General features: G+C 44.2%; 1 protein-coding gene across 1 annotated transcript in view; it reads left to right on the top strand.

The window, feature by feature from the left end:
• Window positions 1-16,351, top strand: part of CREB3L1 (cAMP responsive element binding protein 3 like 1) — a 101,185-nt gene that overhangs the window by 69,592 nt on the left and 15,242 nt on the right. The window contains exons 4-7 of the mRNA XM_044437243.1: window positions 1,604-1,682; window positions 6,324-6,481; window positions 7,713-7,862; window positions 10,923-10,981. Coding sequence (XP_044293178.1) covers window positions 1,604-1,682; window positions 6,324-6,481; window positions 7,713-7,862; window positions 10,923-10,981 — 446 coding nt within the window. The remainder of the gene's footprint in view (window positions 1-1,603; window positions 1,683-6,323; window positions 6,482-7,712; window positions 7,863-10,922; window positions 10,982-16,351) is intronic.

Raw genomic sequence — 16,351 nt, forward strand, 5'->3', positions numbered from 1 at the left:
CTACTCAAATTACAGCAGAAGAAAGAAAGTCTTCCCTTTTTGATCTGGAAGAAAAGCTAAAGCAGACCTTTTTAGTGACTGGAGAGAAGGTAACAGCAGAGGTGACTCTGTCCACTATGGAAATGCCACCTGTGCAATGCACCTTCCTAGCACACCTGCATGATACTTACTCTCTCTTGACGAAAGCATTCTTCTTTTGAATGGTGTCTTCCCTGGATGCAAAAGAATGTGGAGGCTTCAGCTTGCCTGTGAGCCGTGGGCTTTTGACACTCAAGTGGATAAGCATAGGTAGAACAGGAAAATTGGGGGACCATCTCTTAATCCCACAGGGACAGAGGAAACCTAGAAAGGTAGTGACTGAAATCACAAGGCATGTTGGTACACATTACAGGCTTTGTTCTAGATGAGTGCTGGTTGAAGTTGGCTCGGCCACTAGGGTCCTGCAGCTTCTGTACTCTAGCACGCATCTGGAAGGGGCCATAGCTCAGTGGTAGAGCACAAGCTTTGCATGGACAAGGAACAAGTGCTGACAAAATCTGTCTTCCCCCACCACCAATTCCTGGAGAGGCAGCAGGTGCACAAAGCAGAGGAGGTAGCAGACTGACAAGGAGCCATTCTGGACAAAGAGATAATTTACTGACAGGGCAGCCATTTATGCATCAACCCAAAAAAAGGGCAAACACTACACTGATTTGCATGCAATTTTCATATGCCAATGCATGTATTCGGATTTAAATTTTAAAACCATGACTATAACTTAAATAGAAATGAACATCTCAGCATAGTAGGGGAAACTACAGCCAGATGATGTGTGTGTTTGCCTACCTCAGTTGGCTGTCCATGTGCTAATTGTTGATGGGCCATTTGGAGGCCTGTGCTTTCTCTTCTTATGCTTATTTGTAAATGGTATTTGGACTGACCAGTCCTTCAAATAGATGATGCCTTCAAATCAAGGAATGTGTAAAGTAGGACACAGGGTCACTCTTCCTACTGGCTTCCTTCAGTGACATATCACCCCCGCTGAAGGAATGTAGCACATTTTGGAAGTATAAACCCCAGCAGCAGCACTTGATTGGTTCTTCAGGATCACTGGAATCCCTACAGGATTCTAGCCTGTGGTGTAAGCATCCCAGCTTGAATTGCTGCTGTTCTCTCATCTCACCTGAGGCCCAAATGGATTTGATGGCTTAACCTGCAAGGCTTCTGACTCAGGTTCCTCCCTACTTTCCATGCCTCATGGCACTTTCTCACTGGAAAGGAAAAAAATAAACCCAGTGCAGTTGGTGTCTGTCAGTGACACAGAATTTCATCAGCAGTAGAAGAAATCTAGGCCAAAGCAGAGCCTTGGCAACTGACAGAACTCATGCCACAACTATGCACAGCCAGATTGCCTCAGGGTGAACCCAGGTTGTGTTTTCTGACCCAGCTCCACCAAGAAGCAAATTATAAGACACCTCAAAGTGTGTAGCTGCCTTGTGAATGATGTGAACCTGCACTGCATGGTAAAGAAACCAGTTGATCTGCAGAGGATCAAAGTCATGCATGAATTGCCTTTGAGAAGTCAAAGTACTGCATATTTCATTTCACCTGTATTCTTTTACAGACTCCCATTGAAATGACACCCCAACCTGTAATCAAAGCTGAACCCAAAGAAGTTAACCAATTTTTAAATGTGCCAACAGGTAAGCTGAGGGACTCATGTGTTCTCCTTCTGGCATTTTACCCTTGTGCCTTTAATTATGAAAGAACTAACAATTGCAGAGGATGCTTCCTCCATTCCATTTGCACAAGCACCCAAATACATTGCTCATGTGGGAAAGGCGCTGGTGTTCCCTGTGGATCAGCAGGATTCACTTCTGATCTTCTTTTGTGCAATGTCTGGAAGTATTTCAGGACCTTAAAATATAGATCAAGCCAAGGTTGTATATAAGAAGCATTTACATACCTATTTGTTACTTGTTAGCATCGCAGATCCAAATTTCAAAACAAAGCAGCCTAGGATGTCATCATATACTTCTAAACTGACTTATTAAGGAAAATGCAAAAATATTTGCCAACAGGGCTTATCATTTTTAACTGAAGTAATGATAGTAGGTAAGTCCTCTGGATATAATTTTGCATCCAGGCCATGAATGTTTTTGTGATTCCTCTAATCTCATGGCTCTGAACAGGTCCCAGACTCATGTGCATCTGCTTTCCTTAGAAGCAAATGGCGTGGTTCAGTATCCATGAATCCAGATTAGAGCTGGGTCTTCCATGAGGCAGGGTTAGTGCTTCGCCTTAGATGGCAGAAGGGGAGGGGGTACAGTGGATTGGGGCTCCTACCTCTCTGCTGTGTCCCTTTCTGCCACTGCCATATTCACCTCCACCAGCCTAACTGGCTCACTGCCTTCTGTTGCTGCCATTCTGACCACCCAGCATGGAGTGCTGCCACCACTGCTCTTGTGCTTCAGGTCAGCATTTGCCAGTGTGGGAAAACAGCAGTCAGTGGAGCTCCCTGGAGTGCCTGCCTACCACATGCCGTGTTGCATGCTGTGAGGAAAGGTCCTTCTTTGGACAAAGTGCTGTGGGAAAGGCGAATCTGGAAAGCACCTGGGCCACTGTCAATTTGACCTGAAAGCAATTGCTTTTATGCTTCGAAGTTACTTCAAACTGCCTTTGCCACCATCGTGGCAGGACCTCAGCACAGGAAATCTTTGGGGCCTTCTCATCCACAATGCCTTACTCTAAGAAAGGACCTTGTTGTCAGTCTATGTCACTGAGGGTGAGGCAGCTTTGGAAAGACTGAGGGCATCCATGTTGCAACCAATAATTTAAAAAAAGCTTTTTAAAAGACCAGCTACTGTGGAGTGAGAGGCAGATATGCCTGTCTTAGATGGCGTTTTTGTGCTGACCATACATAGTGTGTATGTGTTTGCCTGTCCTGTGTGCTACAAGGCACATTTAGATACGCTGCCAGTATCCTATCAGACTTTGAAATGTTCTGCTTTAAATGATAATAATGTGCACCATTACAACTTCTGAGTACCTTGCAAAGATCTGCAGCAACTCAGTTGAGTTGCAAATATTATAGTGTTGTCAATGAAGTCTGTAATTTTTTCCCAATTCTAGCAACCGATATATGAAAATGCAACAGGCATTTTAAAGCTTTGTTGGATAAGACTTTTTGTAACAAGCCATTGGAAGGCTATTAGTGTAGGTTGCCAGTTTTCTGTGGGTCTGGTGTCACTATAAAGGATGTGAAATTTGTTTCCAGAAGGATAATGACATCAAGAATGCAGCTTGGCAGTCACTAACACACCACAGAGGGGTCTGTTTAGCACAAACGAGCACATTTACTTATTTACTTTCAAAATGTAATATCCCTCATAGGCACTGGACACTCATATTCAAGGAAGCAAACAGTATTTCATACAAAATATTAGGCCCTCTTGAATGCTTGGTTCTTCACGTCTCCCAACAAAGCAGGCTTTCTTTGTCATGAAACCACTAGGAAGTCCACCATCTTCCATTAACAGTCCAGGAATTAGGAGTCACAGTCGAGAGGCAGCAGTTAGCATATCCAGGTTCTGGCAAGCGGTACCCAGGAATACGTTCCAAAAGACTTGGTGGGGCAACTCCCATGATTGGAATGTAGCAACTGAAGAATATAACTTGGTCAAAAAGGAATAGATGAAACAGAAAGGAAAGGGGAGTAATAATATCTGTCAAAAGGAGGGAGCCCTGTGGGGAGGAACTGGGTAAAAATACACAGAAAAGAAATAAAGCACAGGCATTGTACTCAGTCTACTACAGACCATCAAACCAAGGATGTGGATGATGTTTACCTGAGTAAACCTGAGTATAAGTATTTCAGGGAAGCATGAATTAGCAGGAATGGGGGACTTCAGTGACCATGTTACCTGCTAGGAGACAAACTGTAAAGGAATTGCCAAGGAATTCCTGATTTTCTTGCTGGTGATTTCTGCTTTCAGAAAGTGCTGGGAATTTTGAGGAGGTCAGCTATCTTTGACTTGATTGTAACCGATAGGCAAGAATTTATCAGTGAGAGTAGCAGGAACTTCGAGGAAAAGTGACAATATAATACTGAAATCCATGAAAACCAACAATGAGCATAGTCAAATGGGTACCATGAATTGTACCTTGGATTTTAGGAAAGCTAGTTTTAATTTCTGAAAATAATTGTTAAGAAGAATTCCAAGTCTAGGTATCCTAACAGTGAAAGATGGTCAGGATGGATGGGTGTTCTTAAAGGTTTCTTGATGATTTTGCTTCTGCCTGCATGACTCAGTCCCCCTCCCTCCCCACTACTGCCATCATCCTATTTTAGGGCCAAGCAGGAGCTCGGCTCCTAGTTTAAGATACAACCAGGGAAGGATATAGTAGAGGAAGCACTACTGAAAAAGCATCAGCGTGGCTTCTTCAAAGATATGCCTTGTCTTACTGAGCTTTTAGAGTTTTTTGTGTCAGTCAACATGTGGATAGGGGTGATCCCATAGAATCCGTGTATCTGGACTTCCAGTGGACTTTTGACAAAGTCCCTCACTAACTACTCCTGAACAAAGTTAGCAATCACAGGGTAAGAGGGGAGGGCTCTTATACTGTATATCAGAAACTGATTAACAAACAGAAAGCAGAGATTAAGGATAAGTGGTCAGTTCTTGCAGTGGGGGAATATAAACTGTAGGTTCCCATAAGGATATGCACACTATTGGGGCCAGTGCTTTTTAACTTGTTTAGAAATTATCTGGGCTGCAGGTTGAGCAATGAGAGAGTCACATATGCTGATGACAGCAAATTCTTTAGGGTGGTTCAAACAAAATGGGATTGCAAAGAGCTCCAAAAGGATGTCTCCAAGCTGAAAAAAGAACATTAACATGGATTCAGTGTAAGCAAGTGAAAAGTAATGCACTATAGCAAAAATTCCTAGCTATGTATACCATGGTGGGGTGGGGTCTAAGCTTTTGATGACTAACCAAGAAAGGGATCTTATGGTTATGGTGAATAGCTCAGTGAAAATATTGACATGTGTAGCTACTGTGGAAAAGGCATATCCCATATCAGGGATCATTAGGAAATGAACTGAGAATAAAGCTGCAGATATCATAATGCCTTTGTACGAATCCATGGTGTAAGCACACTTGGAATACTGTGTATAGTTCTGGTCACCATGCTGCAGGAAGGATTTTGTAGACCAGTTGCTGGGGGAACGTGAGCAGGAGTGTGCTGTTGCACTCCTGCTGTGCTTATGCACTTTGCATTGGCATTTGGTTTGCCAATGGGAAGAGAATGTTGGACAAGAGATGCCTTTGGTCTGATCTGGCACAGATCTTATGTAAGTTTGCACCCTGAATAAAAAGCCCAAATGTTGACTTCCTGCTGTCTTGAGAAGATAAAAGAGCACCCCTCTACTTATATTCATAGATTTGCAAAGCTCATGGTTTACCATGTGTAAACAAGCCCAAACTGCTCCACCAAGACAGGGATATTCATGTTGGCTCCCCAACATATCATGCCACACAGTCCAGATCATAGTATAAACCAAGGAGCAAATACATAGCATAATGGTGAGAGAAGAATAATTACCTCCAGAGCAATCAAGCAAGTGAGCCAAGCTGCAAGTTCTGTCAAAAGGCAACAGAGCTGTGAGCCTATCGTCCCATTTTCAGATATATCTACCATTTAAGGCTCTGGTATAAGCACAACCAATAAGCTGAGTCACTCCAAAGTTTCAGATGCATCCACATTTAAGGCTGTGGTATAAGCACAACCATAAAGCTGAGTCACTCCAAAGTCACCCCATTATGACGAACTGCCTTATGTTAAGTCAGATTGTTGGTCCATCTAAGTCTGCTGTTTGCTCTGACGGGTAGCAACTTGTCAAAGGAAAACCTTTTAGATGGTGATGCCAGAAATGGAATCTGGGACATTCTTCATAGGAGATAATGGACTATGTGCTACACCACTGAGCCAGAACTCCTCTAATGCACCTTAATTCACAGTCCTTGCCAGAGCCAACAAGAGCAGTTCTGGCTCCATTTATGTCTGCTTCATCTAGAAATCTATGTCAGTGCAATCAATGTACCTTTTAGTGCTGGTGTTATCATGTAATTTTGCCTTGGTTTTACTGCTGCTTCTCTTAAGGTCTACTGCTTCTTTGTTACTGAATACATGCCGAGTTGGTAGGTTGCCATCCAGGCTTCCATTTCACCTAGATGTGCACCTTTTCCATTCCTCTTGTCAAATAGCTCTTCTTTGTTGCCAGCCATGAAAGACTCAGACTGCAGCTGCTGTTAACCTCTTCTCTGTATCATCCACATTAGATGACCTGGTGCAGATGCCACCTACCCCTCCCAGCAGCCATGGCAGTGACAGTGACGGATCTCAGAGCCCAAGGTCCCTGCCCCCCTCCAGTCCAGCCCGCCCTACTGCTCGCTCCTCCACAGCCATCTCTTCTTCTCCTCTTCTTACAGCACCACATGTAAGCAAAGAAAAAATGGGTTGGTGTACATGCTCAGAGCATGAGCTTCAGTGTGCCTCTTTGCAGATAGACACCTTGCATAATGTGAAAATTTGAAACTGCTTCATGCACTCACAGTCTGAAATTATCAGACCTGGAACTACAGTTTGCTAAAAATCTGAATGGTGACACTGGAATCATTCATGACCAATGCCAGAAATCAGGATTATTTAGAGCAAGGGTGTTTACCCTCTTTCAGCGGGAGGGCCAAATTCAGATCTGAAGACGCTGTTGGGAGTAGGGGTGCATTCCAGTGGGTGAGGCCAAGATTATCCTCATCTGATATTGCTGTATGAAGCACTACTGTGTTGCTAGAGGATTCCATCTGTGAGTTACCCATGCCCATTTCCTGCTTGCATCAGTAGCTGACAGGATGGATTAAATTCATCCTCCTGATCCTTGTGCCCTCCAAATCTGTCCACTTGCAGATGCTGCCCCAGGCACTTCATCCTCCCCATATGGATTTGGACATGAAGGGCCTAGAAAAACTGTGGGTGCATGGAGAATAAGGTGGCATTGTTGTGGCATAAGTGGTGGCATTGCACATCATCCCTGATCTTTGAGCCTCCAGTTTCCTGGCTTTGTGGAACTTGTGCTAACAGGAGATAGCCTTAACTCTGATCTAAAATTGGGAAGTTTTCTCAATCGCTCAATCTGTCTGTCTTCCCCAACCAGATGCTCTCTAAAGGTTTTAAACTACAGTTCCCAGCATTTCTGACTGTTAACAATGCTGGCTGGGCTGATGGAAGTTGGAAAAGTCAGGAGCACAGTAGGCTGGGGAAGCTGTTATATATTTTTAAGATGTCACAAGTCCTTTGTTTGTGTTTTGTGTAGAGTATACAAAACTCTCAAGAGAATCCTGCCCATGGAGTACTGTGGTTGAGGGAAGTGGGTATAAGGAGTGCTTCTGCTTTGTAAGCTGTATAGTACCATAACATTTCAAGTACTACTGCAGTGATTGATGGTTTGGTTTGAGGACTGTTGCATTTGAATGCAGATAAGCCTATACAGAGTGAGGGCACTGATTATATATATCTTCAGGAATGGCCTTCCCTCTATCACTCCTTACATGCCCTGTGTTTGCAATGAGAACATTTAGCAAGGATTTTTGTTGTGTTGTTTGCAGAGAGAAATTGGGGGTTGAATTGTTGGTGGATGTTCTGAAAGCATTCTTCTTTCTTCATCCTTACAGAAGTTACAGGGAACTTCAGGACCCCTGCTCTTAACTGAGGAGGAAAAGCGTACCCTAATAGCTGAAGGCTATCCGATCCCAACCAAGCTGCCTCTCACCAAAGCAGAGGAGAAAGCACTGAAGAGAGTTAGACGAAAGATAAAGAACAAGGTCTGTAATTCCACTGAATAGGATAACTCAGGATGGTATGTGTATAATTCCTGTAAGCATGTCTCTTCTCTTCCTTGCCTCTTAGGTCCACTGTTCATTTGGAAACATTGTCCTGTTGAAGCAGTAGGCTTTGCATATTGTCATACATTTTGTAGGAAGAATTTGGATCCTGAAGGAGGAATTCTACACAAATATCAAGATAATTTCAATATCCCAGTTTTGGGATATCTATCTGTCTTTCTAGTGCTGCCATTGGCAACTTGATTGAAGCGTAGGGACATTTAGCAGCTGAAACTGCCACAAAATGGTTGCCACGGCAAATGGTTGCCAGAAACTGTCCTGGGTACTGCCACAAAATGGTTGCCACGGCAAAGGACAAGTGACCTGCCATAGAGGCTGAGTATGATAAAGGCAGGGTCTGAGCCCCAGGACAATAAATAATTCCTTTTAACCCAGAGTTTTCAACACCAACAGAAACCTGTTTCAAAGCTATCCAAGCTGCTGCTAAGAAAAGTGGGCACCTTGTCAGCTTCCAAAAATGGTGAGCTAGCATACAATAGGGTCCATGGACACCATAGAGCCAAAATCCAGTCAAGTGCCACTGTTGTGCCTGGTGATTTACACAGTACAAAAAGGCAGGCTTCTTCCCCTGGAGCTTCGAGTCTCAAGATTGGCACAGGGGAAACTACAGTGGAAGGGAAGGAAGCAGAGCTGGGTAAACAGGAATCCATGTGCTGTTGTTTCAGTTACCTGTGCTTGGGCTTAGTTATGAAAATCATAAAAGCAGGACCATATGACGAACACCTGTGCAAGTCAGAATAAGCCTTGGTCAAGCATTACCACCATGCTTCCCCCTGCCCCACAATTCCTTTGTTGTGGTTGGGTTCACACAATTAATTATGCATAGGTGATTATGCAGATCATACAGTGTGTGACAGGCACATGTGGGGAAAGGAAAGAAACTTCAAAATAGTTGGCCTCTGTTTAAGATACAAACAGTAGAAAGATTTGTTGGGGCAAGAATGCTGGATGTCTCCATTTGAAAAGTCATGGGGTGCTTCCAGACAAAGCTTTTATTATGCCTTCACCCGGCCTCACTCACAGAACTTCATAGGGGTTCCAGGCATTCCATGTTGTATTTGTATCCATTCTGTGTTTTCCCCCTGCTACTTCAGTCTTTTATTCTTACTGCAGAAAATCTGATGAGGAGGTAAAGATGGAAAAATGCGAGGAGCCCTTTACCTGGAAGCATCCGCTCTTTTCCTACTCATAAAACCTCAGCCTCTTCTTCCATCAAACCCTACATGCATGCCCCCCATCCTTCCTTCTTTCCTTGTAGTTGTCTATTCCTTACCAACATGTTATACCACCAATATGCAATGTTAACAATATACAGTATTCATAAATTTCCCAAGATGCATCAGTTAAGAGTATTAATATTCATTTGCCTTATTCAATGTAATGTCACAACTTGGTTCTTCTAACTGCAGAATTTAGAAGACTGGAAGGGTGTTCTCCCCAGACCACCCCTTTCTTTTTTAATATACGAAAATATTAAATCAGCCTTGCTTGATTTAGTTTACCATTACAACAAAAATGTTTGCAGTTTTCTACCCACTCACTTGTAGCTTTGTTTACATAACGGGCAATGTGAATGGTTCGTTTCATCAACTAATTGCCCAGAAGGAATTGTTTCTCACCAAAGTGAACGAGCAAGCTATTGTCTGCAAATTGGTATTAAATTCTAAATACTAATTGTGGGCTCCCACTAAATGTGAGCTCCCATATTAAGAACCCACAGTACACATTAGTCACCTGTTGTGACTCAGAGATGCACTTCAGAGCAAGAGACAGTTATTTTGTGAATGATTCAACTGCTTCTGGTAATCCTGATCCACAGGGAAGTAAATCAGAGACATTGTCTACAAGCTGGTTTACACTCTGATCATAATGTGAACATGATTCATCAACACACACATGCTTAAAATAGGATGCTAGCCCAAAGCAACATGCCATATTATGCTGATCTTGCGGGAACCTGATGATGGTGTCTCGGGCAGAACAGCAGAAGTCTCAGAATAAGGAAGGGCAACACAAGAGTTTGTTCCCAAGACTGTGGACAAGCCATGAAAGTGCATACACACTTCTGAATGTACTTGCTGTGCATCACTGTTGCTACAAAAGTAGCACAGTGGGATATAAAAATGCTATTATATAGATCTCTGCATGAAGACAAGGTGCATGTGATGTTGAAGAACTTGCAAGACGAAGCACAGCTTCCACATGCTTCTTGTCTCAGTTGATACTGGAACATGAGGAAGGGCTCTGAAGAATGTGTAGTGCCCAGGGAGGCAGCATTCCTGCAGGGACCCATCTGCTCCTGGTACTACAGGACACCAAGCTGCCCTACCCTTCCCACATTTTTTTCAATTAACACATTTTCTTACTGGCAACAGGGTCTGTTGTTTCTGTTGGCACTGAAAATTGTGAGTTCAAAGGAGCTTAGTGTGTTTGAGTCTTGGACTCCACCACTATCATATATTCATTCCTTTGGGCAGATTATTTATCATTTCCCATGCCTTCTTTGGTAGCCTGGTGGTGTCCAGGGTGATTTCTTAAAATGGCCAATGTGCATATGACCCAAGAAAGGCAATCACACAGAAAAATCTCCTGTGGCTTCTGTCTGATTTCCCTTTTAAAGAACAGCAAGGGATCCATGTTAGATGGGGGTTAGAAAACAGGTTGTCAGCCTTTCTTCCCACACCATATCCACAATTTAACCATGACCTCTTGAAGCTGTCACAGAGCAAACATACTGCTTCCAGGCAGGTAGGTATCCGTATACGACCTGTGTGTTTGGCCCTGTGGATCAGATGGCAGCTTCTTCATCTTCAGATCCAAATCTAACTTGATCCCCTCCTTTTAAAAATGTGGAAGATCATGTTCACAATCTCCTGCATCACATTTGGTTTGACCCTGTGAATGAAAATATGTGAATAGTTCATATGGGGTGTGTTCAGGCCATTAGTGCTGCTAATGTTTGTATTCCTCATTCCTCAGATTTCTGCACAGGAGAGTCGCAGGAAGAAGAAAGAATATGTCGAGTGTTTGGAGAAAAAGTGAGTAGCTTCTTCTCTCTGAGCAGCCACGCTATGCAAATTCTAAACTAGCAAGGTCACCGCCCTCTCTTGCAGTATAAATTGAAGATTACTGTACTTCTGGTTAGGAATGCAGGGAGATTTTGTCTGATCCACATTTTTAAGCAAACCAACCTGACCTGCGCTCCCCAGACCAGATCAAAATGCAGTAATCCTTTGGCTTCCTCATTTCTCCCAGTGTTGTAATGTACTTCTCAGCTAAAAAAAAACCAACCCCCTCCCCCCGTCACAATTTATTACATTTTTATACTGTTCCCATAGCCCACAGGACTCTCTGGGTGGTTGACAAATAAGATATAAACAATGATAAAATAAGCAATTACACAACATTAAAAACCAGTCAAAAAGCAAATACACAAAACTTGTCAACTCACAGTGATAATACCATTTGGCTGTCACAAATGATGCTCCACCTGTGGAACTAAGCTCTGTACCAAAAGGAGAATCCAACTAAAGTCATGCTTGCACAACTACTTGCACAACAGAACAACTCAGTGGAGCTTTACCAGTGCTATTTGTGTTTGCAGAATGCTGCTGTTGGACACTGTTTACCGTGTGTTCCTTGAAAAAAGATTTCAGACTTAGGTGGAACTTGAAAATTGATTCATGGGGGCATACAAGTGAAACTGATTCAAAGGAATAAAGAGGGATTTCTACAATAGGACAAATCATTTCCAAAAGTCAAAATACTCACAATCCTTTTTGGCTTAACTTACTGCCCAGTGGACATGCTCCTTCTTATGCATTACTTCCATGCACTAGATTACTTACATTAGTAAGTGATTACTTATTACCACAAGCACCAATATTGCTATGAACACAGTTCACCCATGCTAAATCTAAAGCTGCTAAGCGAGTGATCCTATGATTACTTAGACATTGGCTAGGAGACCATAGGATCTTGCAAAACCCACCTCTGAGGTCAGAAAGAGGGCTCCAGCCTCTGAGTTGGGCTTCCACACTTCAATCATCCACTCTCTGTCCCTCATGGCCAGCATGGAAAGAGCAACTCTGGCTACTTTTCTGAGCTTGGAAAATTGACATGGGAGAGGGGGTAAAGGGGCAGGGATGGGCAGATGGTGTGCCAGCATCACCCCCTCCCCTTCTAAAGCTGCTGTCTAGCTGAACTGCGGAGTAAGAGGATGCAGAGCGGAGCTTCCCTCCACTAGCTTCCTCACTCTGCACTGGATGGTTGTAAGCCATCAGATTTGGAGGGCACAAATGATAGGACTGTGCCCTAAATCTCTTTTGCTTTCCCCCTTCTGTCTTTGTCCTCCATATTTCTGTTCTAACAAAGTTATGAAATGTATAATACATAGGAAGTTATTTTATATCAAAGAGTATAATCTATCCTGGGAACTTTATACATTTCAAGCACCTAACAGACTTGACCATTGGAAGCTCAGTTTGAGGAGAATGAGATCATTTTTCCTCCTCTTGTGTGCTAGTTATTTGGCGGTAGAGAATAATGGGTTTACACTGCAGCCAGAAAGACTTAGAAAGGCCATTCTGACTGTAAGAGATGAACGGGGGTTTCAGAGCCAAAGTAGATGTAACATGGGGAATCCATGATCTTCAAAAAAGAAATGAATATGAATTGGTAGCCCCGTGCATCCATTATAAAGATCAGGAAATTGGTGCTGGGGGAGACTTCCTCCTCAATCCCATTTTTTCAGTCTATATCGCAACACCACCACGGTCACAGCTGTTCTTAGCCACTTCCCCAGTCTTCAAACCATTCATATTTATTTGCTTATTCATTTGATTTATAGCCCACTTTTTCTTTTTTTAAAGAACTTCAAGTGGCTCACATCATTCTCTTCCTCCTGCTCTCAGTCCTTCCCCACAAAAACAACCCTGTGAGGGAGTTTGGGCTGAGAGTTTATGACTGGCCCAAAGTCACCCAGTTGATTCCACGCTGAGTGGGGAGTAGAACCCAGATGGCCTGACTCCCAATCCACATTTAACCACTACACCACATTGGCTATACATAAGGAGCTAAGGATAAGTTTTAAAATGCCACAAAATCTGCAGATTATCCTGATCATGGATTTCCCATGTAACCACCTCTACTTTGATCCTTGGAAGTTTGTAAAGGGTCTTTATACCCTTTATGGTTTCAACTTTCAGAGGCAGATAGGGCAAATATCTAGTGGGTAAACTTATTTATTTAAAGTTTTTATATGCCAGCCCCATTGCTACACAGCCTCGGGACGGCTCACATCATAAATAAATAAAACAAACAGAATAACATTTACAATTACAATTTACAATTAAAACTTGGAAACACACTGGCTGCATAATTAAAACTATAAATATTAAAGATTATTAAAATACTGTTTGAATAAAAAGGTCTTGGCCTGGCGCCAAAAAACAAATAATGACGGCACCAGACGGACCTCTCTGGGGAGCGCATTCCACAGATGGGGCCCCACCGCAGAGAAGGCCCTCCTCCGAGTACTTTGCTTCCTAATATCTCTTACAGAGGGCTCCTGGAGGAGAGCCCCTGCTGCCGATCTCAAGGGGCAGGAAGGCAAATATGGCCACAGGCATTCCTTCAAGTATCTGGGTCCCAAGCTGTTAAGGGCTTTATAAGTAATTACCAACACCTTGAATTGAGCCCGGACTTCGATGGGAAGCCAGTGAAACTGGTAGAGGACTGGGGTTATATGAGAATAATGCCCAGTCCCCGTCAGCAACCTGGCTACTTTATTTCACACCATCTGAAGTATCCAGACTGTTTTCAAGGGCAGCCCCACGCAGAGCGTGTTACAGAAATCCAACCGGGAAGTAACCAATGCATGAGTCACTGTCGCTAGGCAGTCGTCCTCCAGGTAGGGACGCAGCTGACGGATCAACCGAAGCTGATGGAAAGCGCTCCTCACCACTGCTGACACTTGAGCTTCCAAAGTCAGCTCCAGGTCGAGGAGCATTCCCAAGCTGCGGACCCTGTCTTTTATAGGGAGTGCAACCCCATCCAGGACAAGATCCAAGTCACCTACCCAGGAGTTCGAACCACCTACCAGCAGGACCTCTGTCTTGTCTGGATTGAGCTTCAGTTTATTGGCCCTCATCCAGCCCATTACCTCGGCCAGGCACCGGTTCAGTACAGCCACTGCCTCACCTGGATTGGTTGAAAAAGAGAGGTAGAGCTGGGTGTCATCAGCGTACTGATGATTCCGCAGCCCACACCTCCGGATGACCTCTCCCAGCGGTTTCATGTAGATGTTGAAGAGCAAGGGGGACAGAATAGACCCCTGCAGAACTCCATGTCTAACTGCCATGGTGCAGAGGTAAAGTCCCCCAGCACCACCTTCTGGAATTGGCCGTCGAGGTAGGAGTGGAACCACTGCCAAGCAGTGCCTCCTACTCCCAGTCCCCTTAGCCTATCCAGAAGGATACCATGGTCGATGGTATCGAAAGCCGCTGAGAGGTCCAGGAGAACCAACAGGGACACACTCCCCCTGTCTCTCTCCCTGCACAGGTCATCATACAGGGTGACCAAGGCAGATTCAGTACCATACCCAGAACTGAAGCCAGACTGAAATGGGTCCAGATAATCAGTCTCATCCAAGAGAGCTTGGAGTTGTCCCACCACCACCCACTCCAGAACCTTGCCCAAAAATGGGATGTTGGCCACCGGTCTATAATTGAAGGCCATCTCTGGATCCAGGGACACCTTCTTTAGGACCAGCCTGACTACCGCCTCCTTTAGAGGGGCAGACACCCAGCCATCCTTCAAAGAGGTGTTGATGACCTCCCGGATCCAGGAACCAATCCTGTGTTTGGCTTTAGATAGTAGCCACGATGGGCAAGGGTCCAGTACCCAGGTGGTGGTACGTACTTGTCCAAGTACCTTGTCCTCATCATCAGGCCGCAATAACTGAAACTCATCCAACAATGTGTGACCAGACAGTAACATTGGCACCTCCCCTAAGGAATCTGAGTCACTAGTGGAGTCCAGCTCATGACGAATCTGAGCGACTTTCTCCTTGAAGTGCTGCGCAAAGTCATCACAGCGGGTTATCGAGGATGGTACAGTTTCTTTCTTGGGGCCTGTTTGTACCAGCCCCTGTACCACCCGAAAAAGTTCCGCTGGACGGCACTGTGAGAAGGCAATGGAAGTGGAGAAGAATTTCTTCTTCACTGCCCTCACCACCACAGCACAGGCCCAATAATGGGCTCTTAAGTGTGTTCGGTCAGATTCATCCCGTGATTTTCTCCACCTACGCTCTAGTCGTCTCCCAACCTGCTTCATTGCCCATAATTCAGGTGTGTACCAAGGGGATGAATGGGCTCTGCCTGGCGGGAGAGGACACTTAGGAGCAATCGTGTCAATAGCTCTGGTCATTTCCCCATTCCACAGTTTGACCAGAGAATCAACAGGAGCGCCAGCTTTATCAACTGGAAACTCCCCCAGAGCTTTCAGGAATCCATCCGGATCCGAGGGCGGACCCACACAATAGGGTCCACACCCTTACAGAGGGAAAGGCCGTCATCGAGCTCAAACCTCACAAGGAAGTGGTCTGACCATGACAGGGGAGTCAGACACAAATTCCTCACCCTCAGATCACCCTCTTCCTGTCCCGTCAAGAAAACCAGGTCCAGTGTGTGTCCACATTCATGGGTCAGGCCAATGACATGTTGAGACAGCCCCATGGCCGTCATGGAGGCCATGAAGTCCTGAACTTACCCCATGACACCTGGGTAGCAGCAGTTAAATGCTTCGAATCACATGTAGGCCCCTATGTACATGGCTAAAGAAAAGGAGTTTTTCTTTGTGCATTTATTACAAAAAGCATTTAAGAAAGATTTATGTTTTTGGCAAGGCTTTGGAGTGAATGTAATTACCATTGTTGGTATTTTCTGCATTTTATTTGTCTCTGGCCTCACAGTTTACTCCCAGCACAGAGACATATGTGTGTGAATTTATGAATGTATTATGTTTGTGTATGTGTGGATACACATACACACACATACCTACATTACTTCATGGATCTGATGGGTTGTAGTCCAGAAAAGCAGATCCTATCCATTTCCAATTTGGTGTCCTTCACACGGGTTTGATTATAGTTCCCATAATCCAAGGCCAATATAGACACACTGGCTGTGCATTATGGAAATGGAAGTCCAACACATCTGGAGAACACCATCTTGGGAAAGGCTGATTTATGCCATCATAAATGTGTTAATTTTCCAGGCACCGTAAGATTCTGTTGCTTATGGTTCATGAAGTTTCCCCAGTTTCCCAGCAAGTAGTATATAAATCTAACAAATAAATATGGAAAAGTATGAATATGTAATAATGCGGCTTAGAATGGGCTGTTTGAC

This window comes from Varanus komodoensis, unplaced genomic scaffold, assembly GCF_004798865.1.
Source record: "Varanus komodoensis strain SLA01 unplaced genomic scaffold, ASM479886v1 scaffold3, whole genome shotgun sequence".
Taxonomy (NCBI): domain Eukaryota; kingdom Metazoa; phylum Chordata; class Lepidosauria; order Squamata; family Varanidae; genus Varanus; species Varanus komodoensis.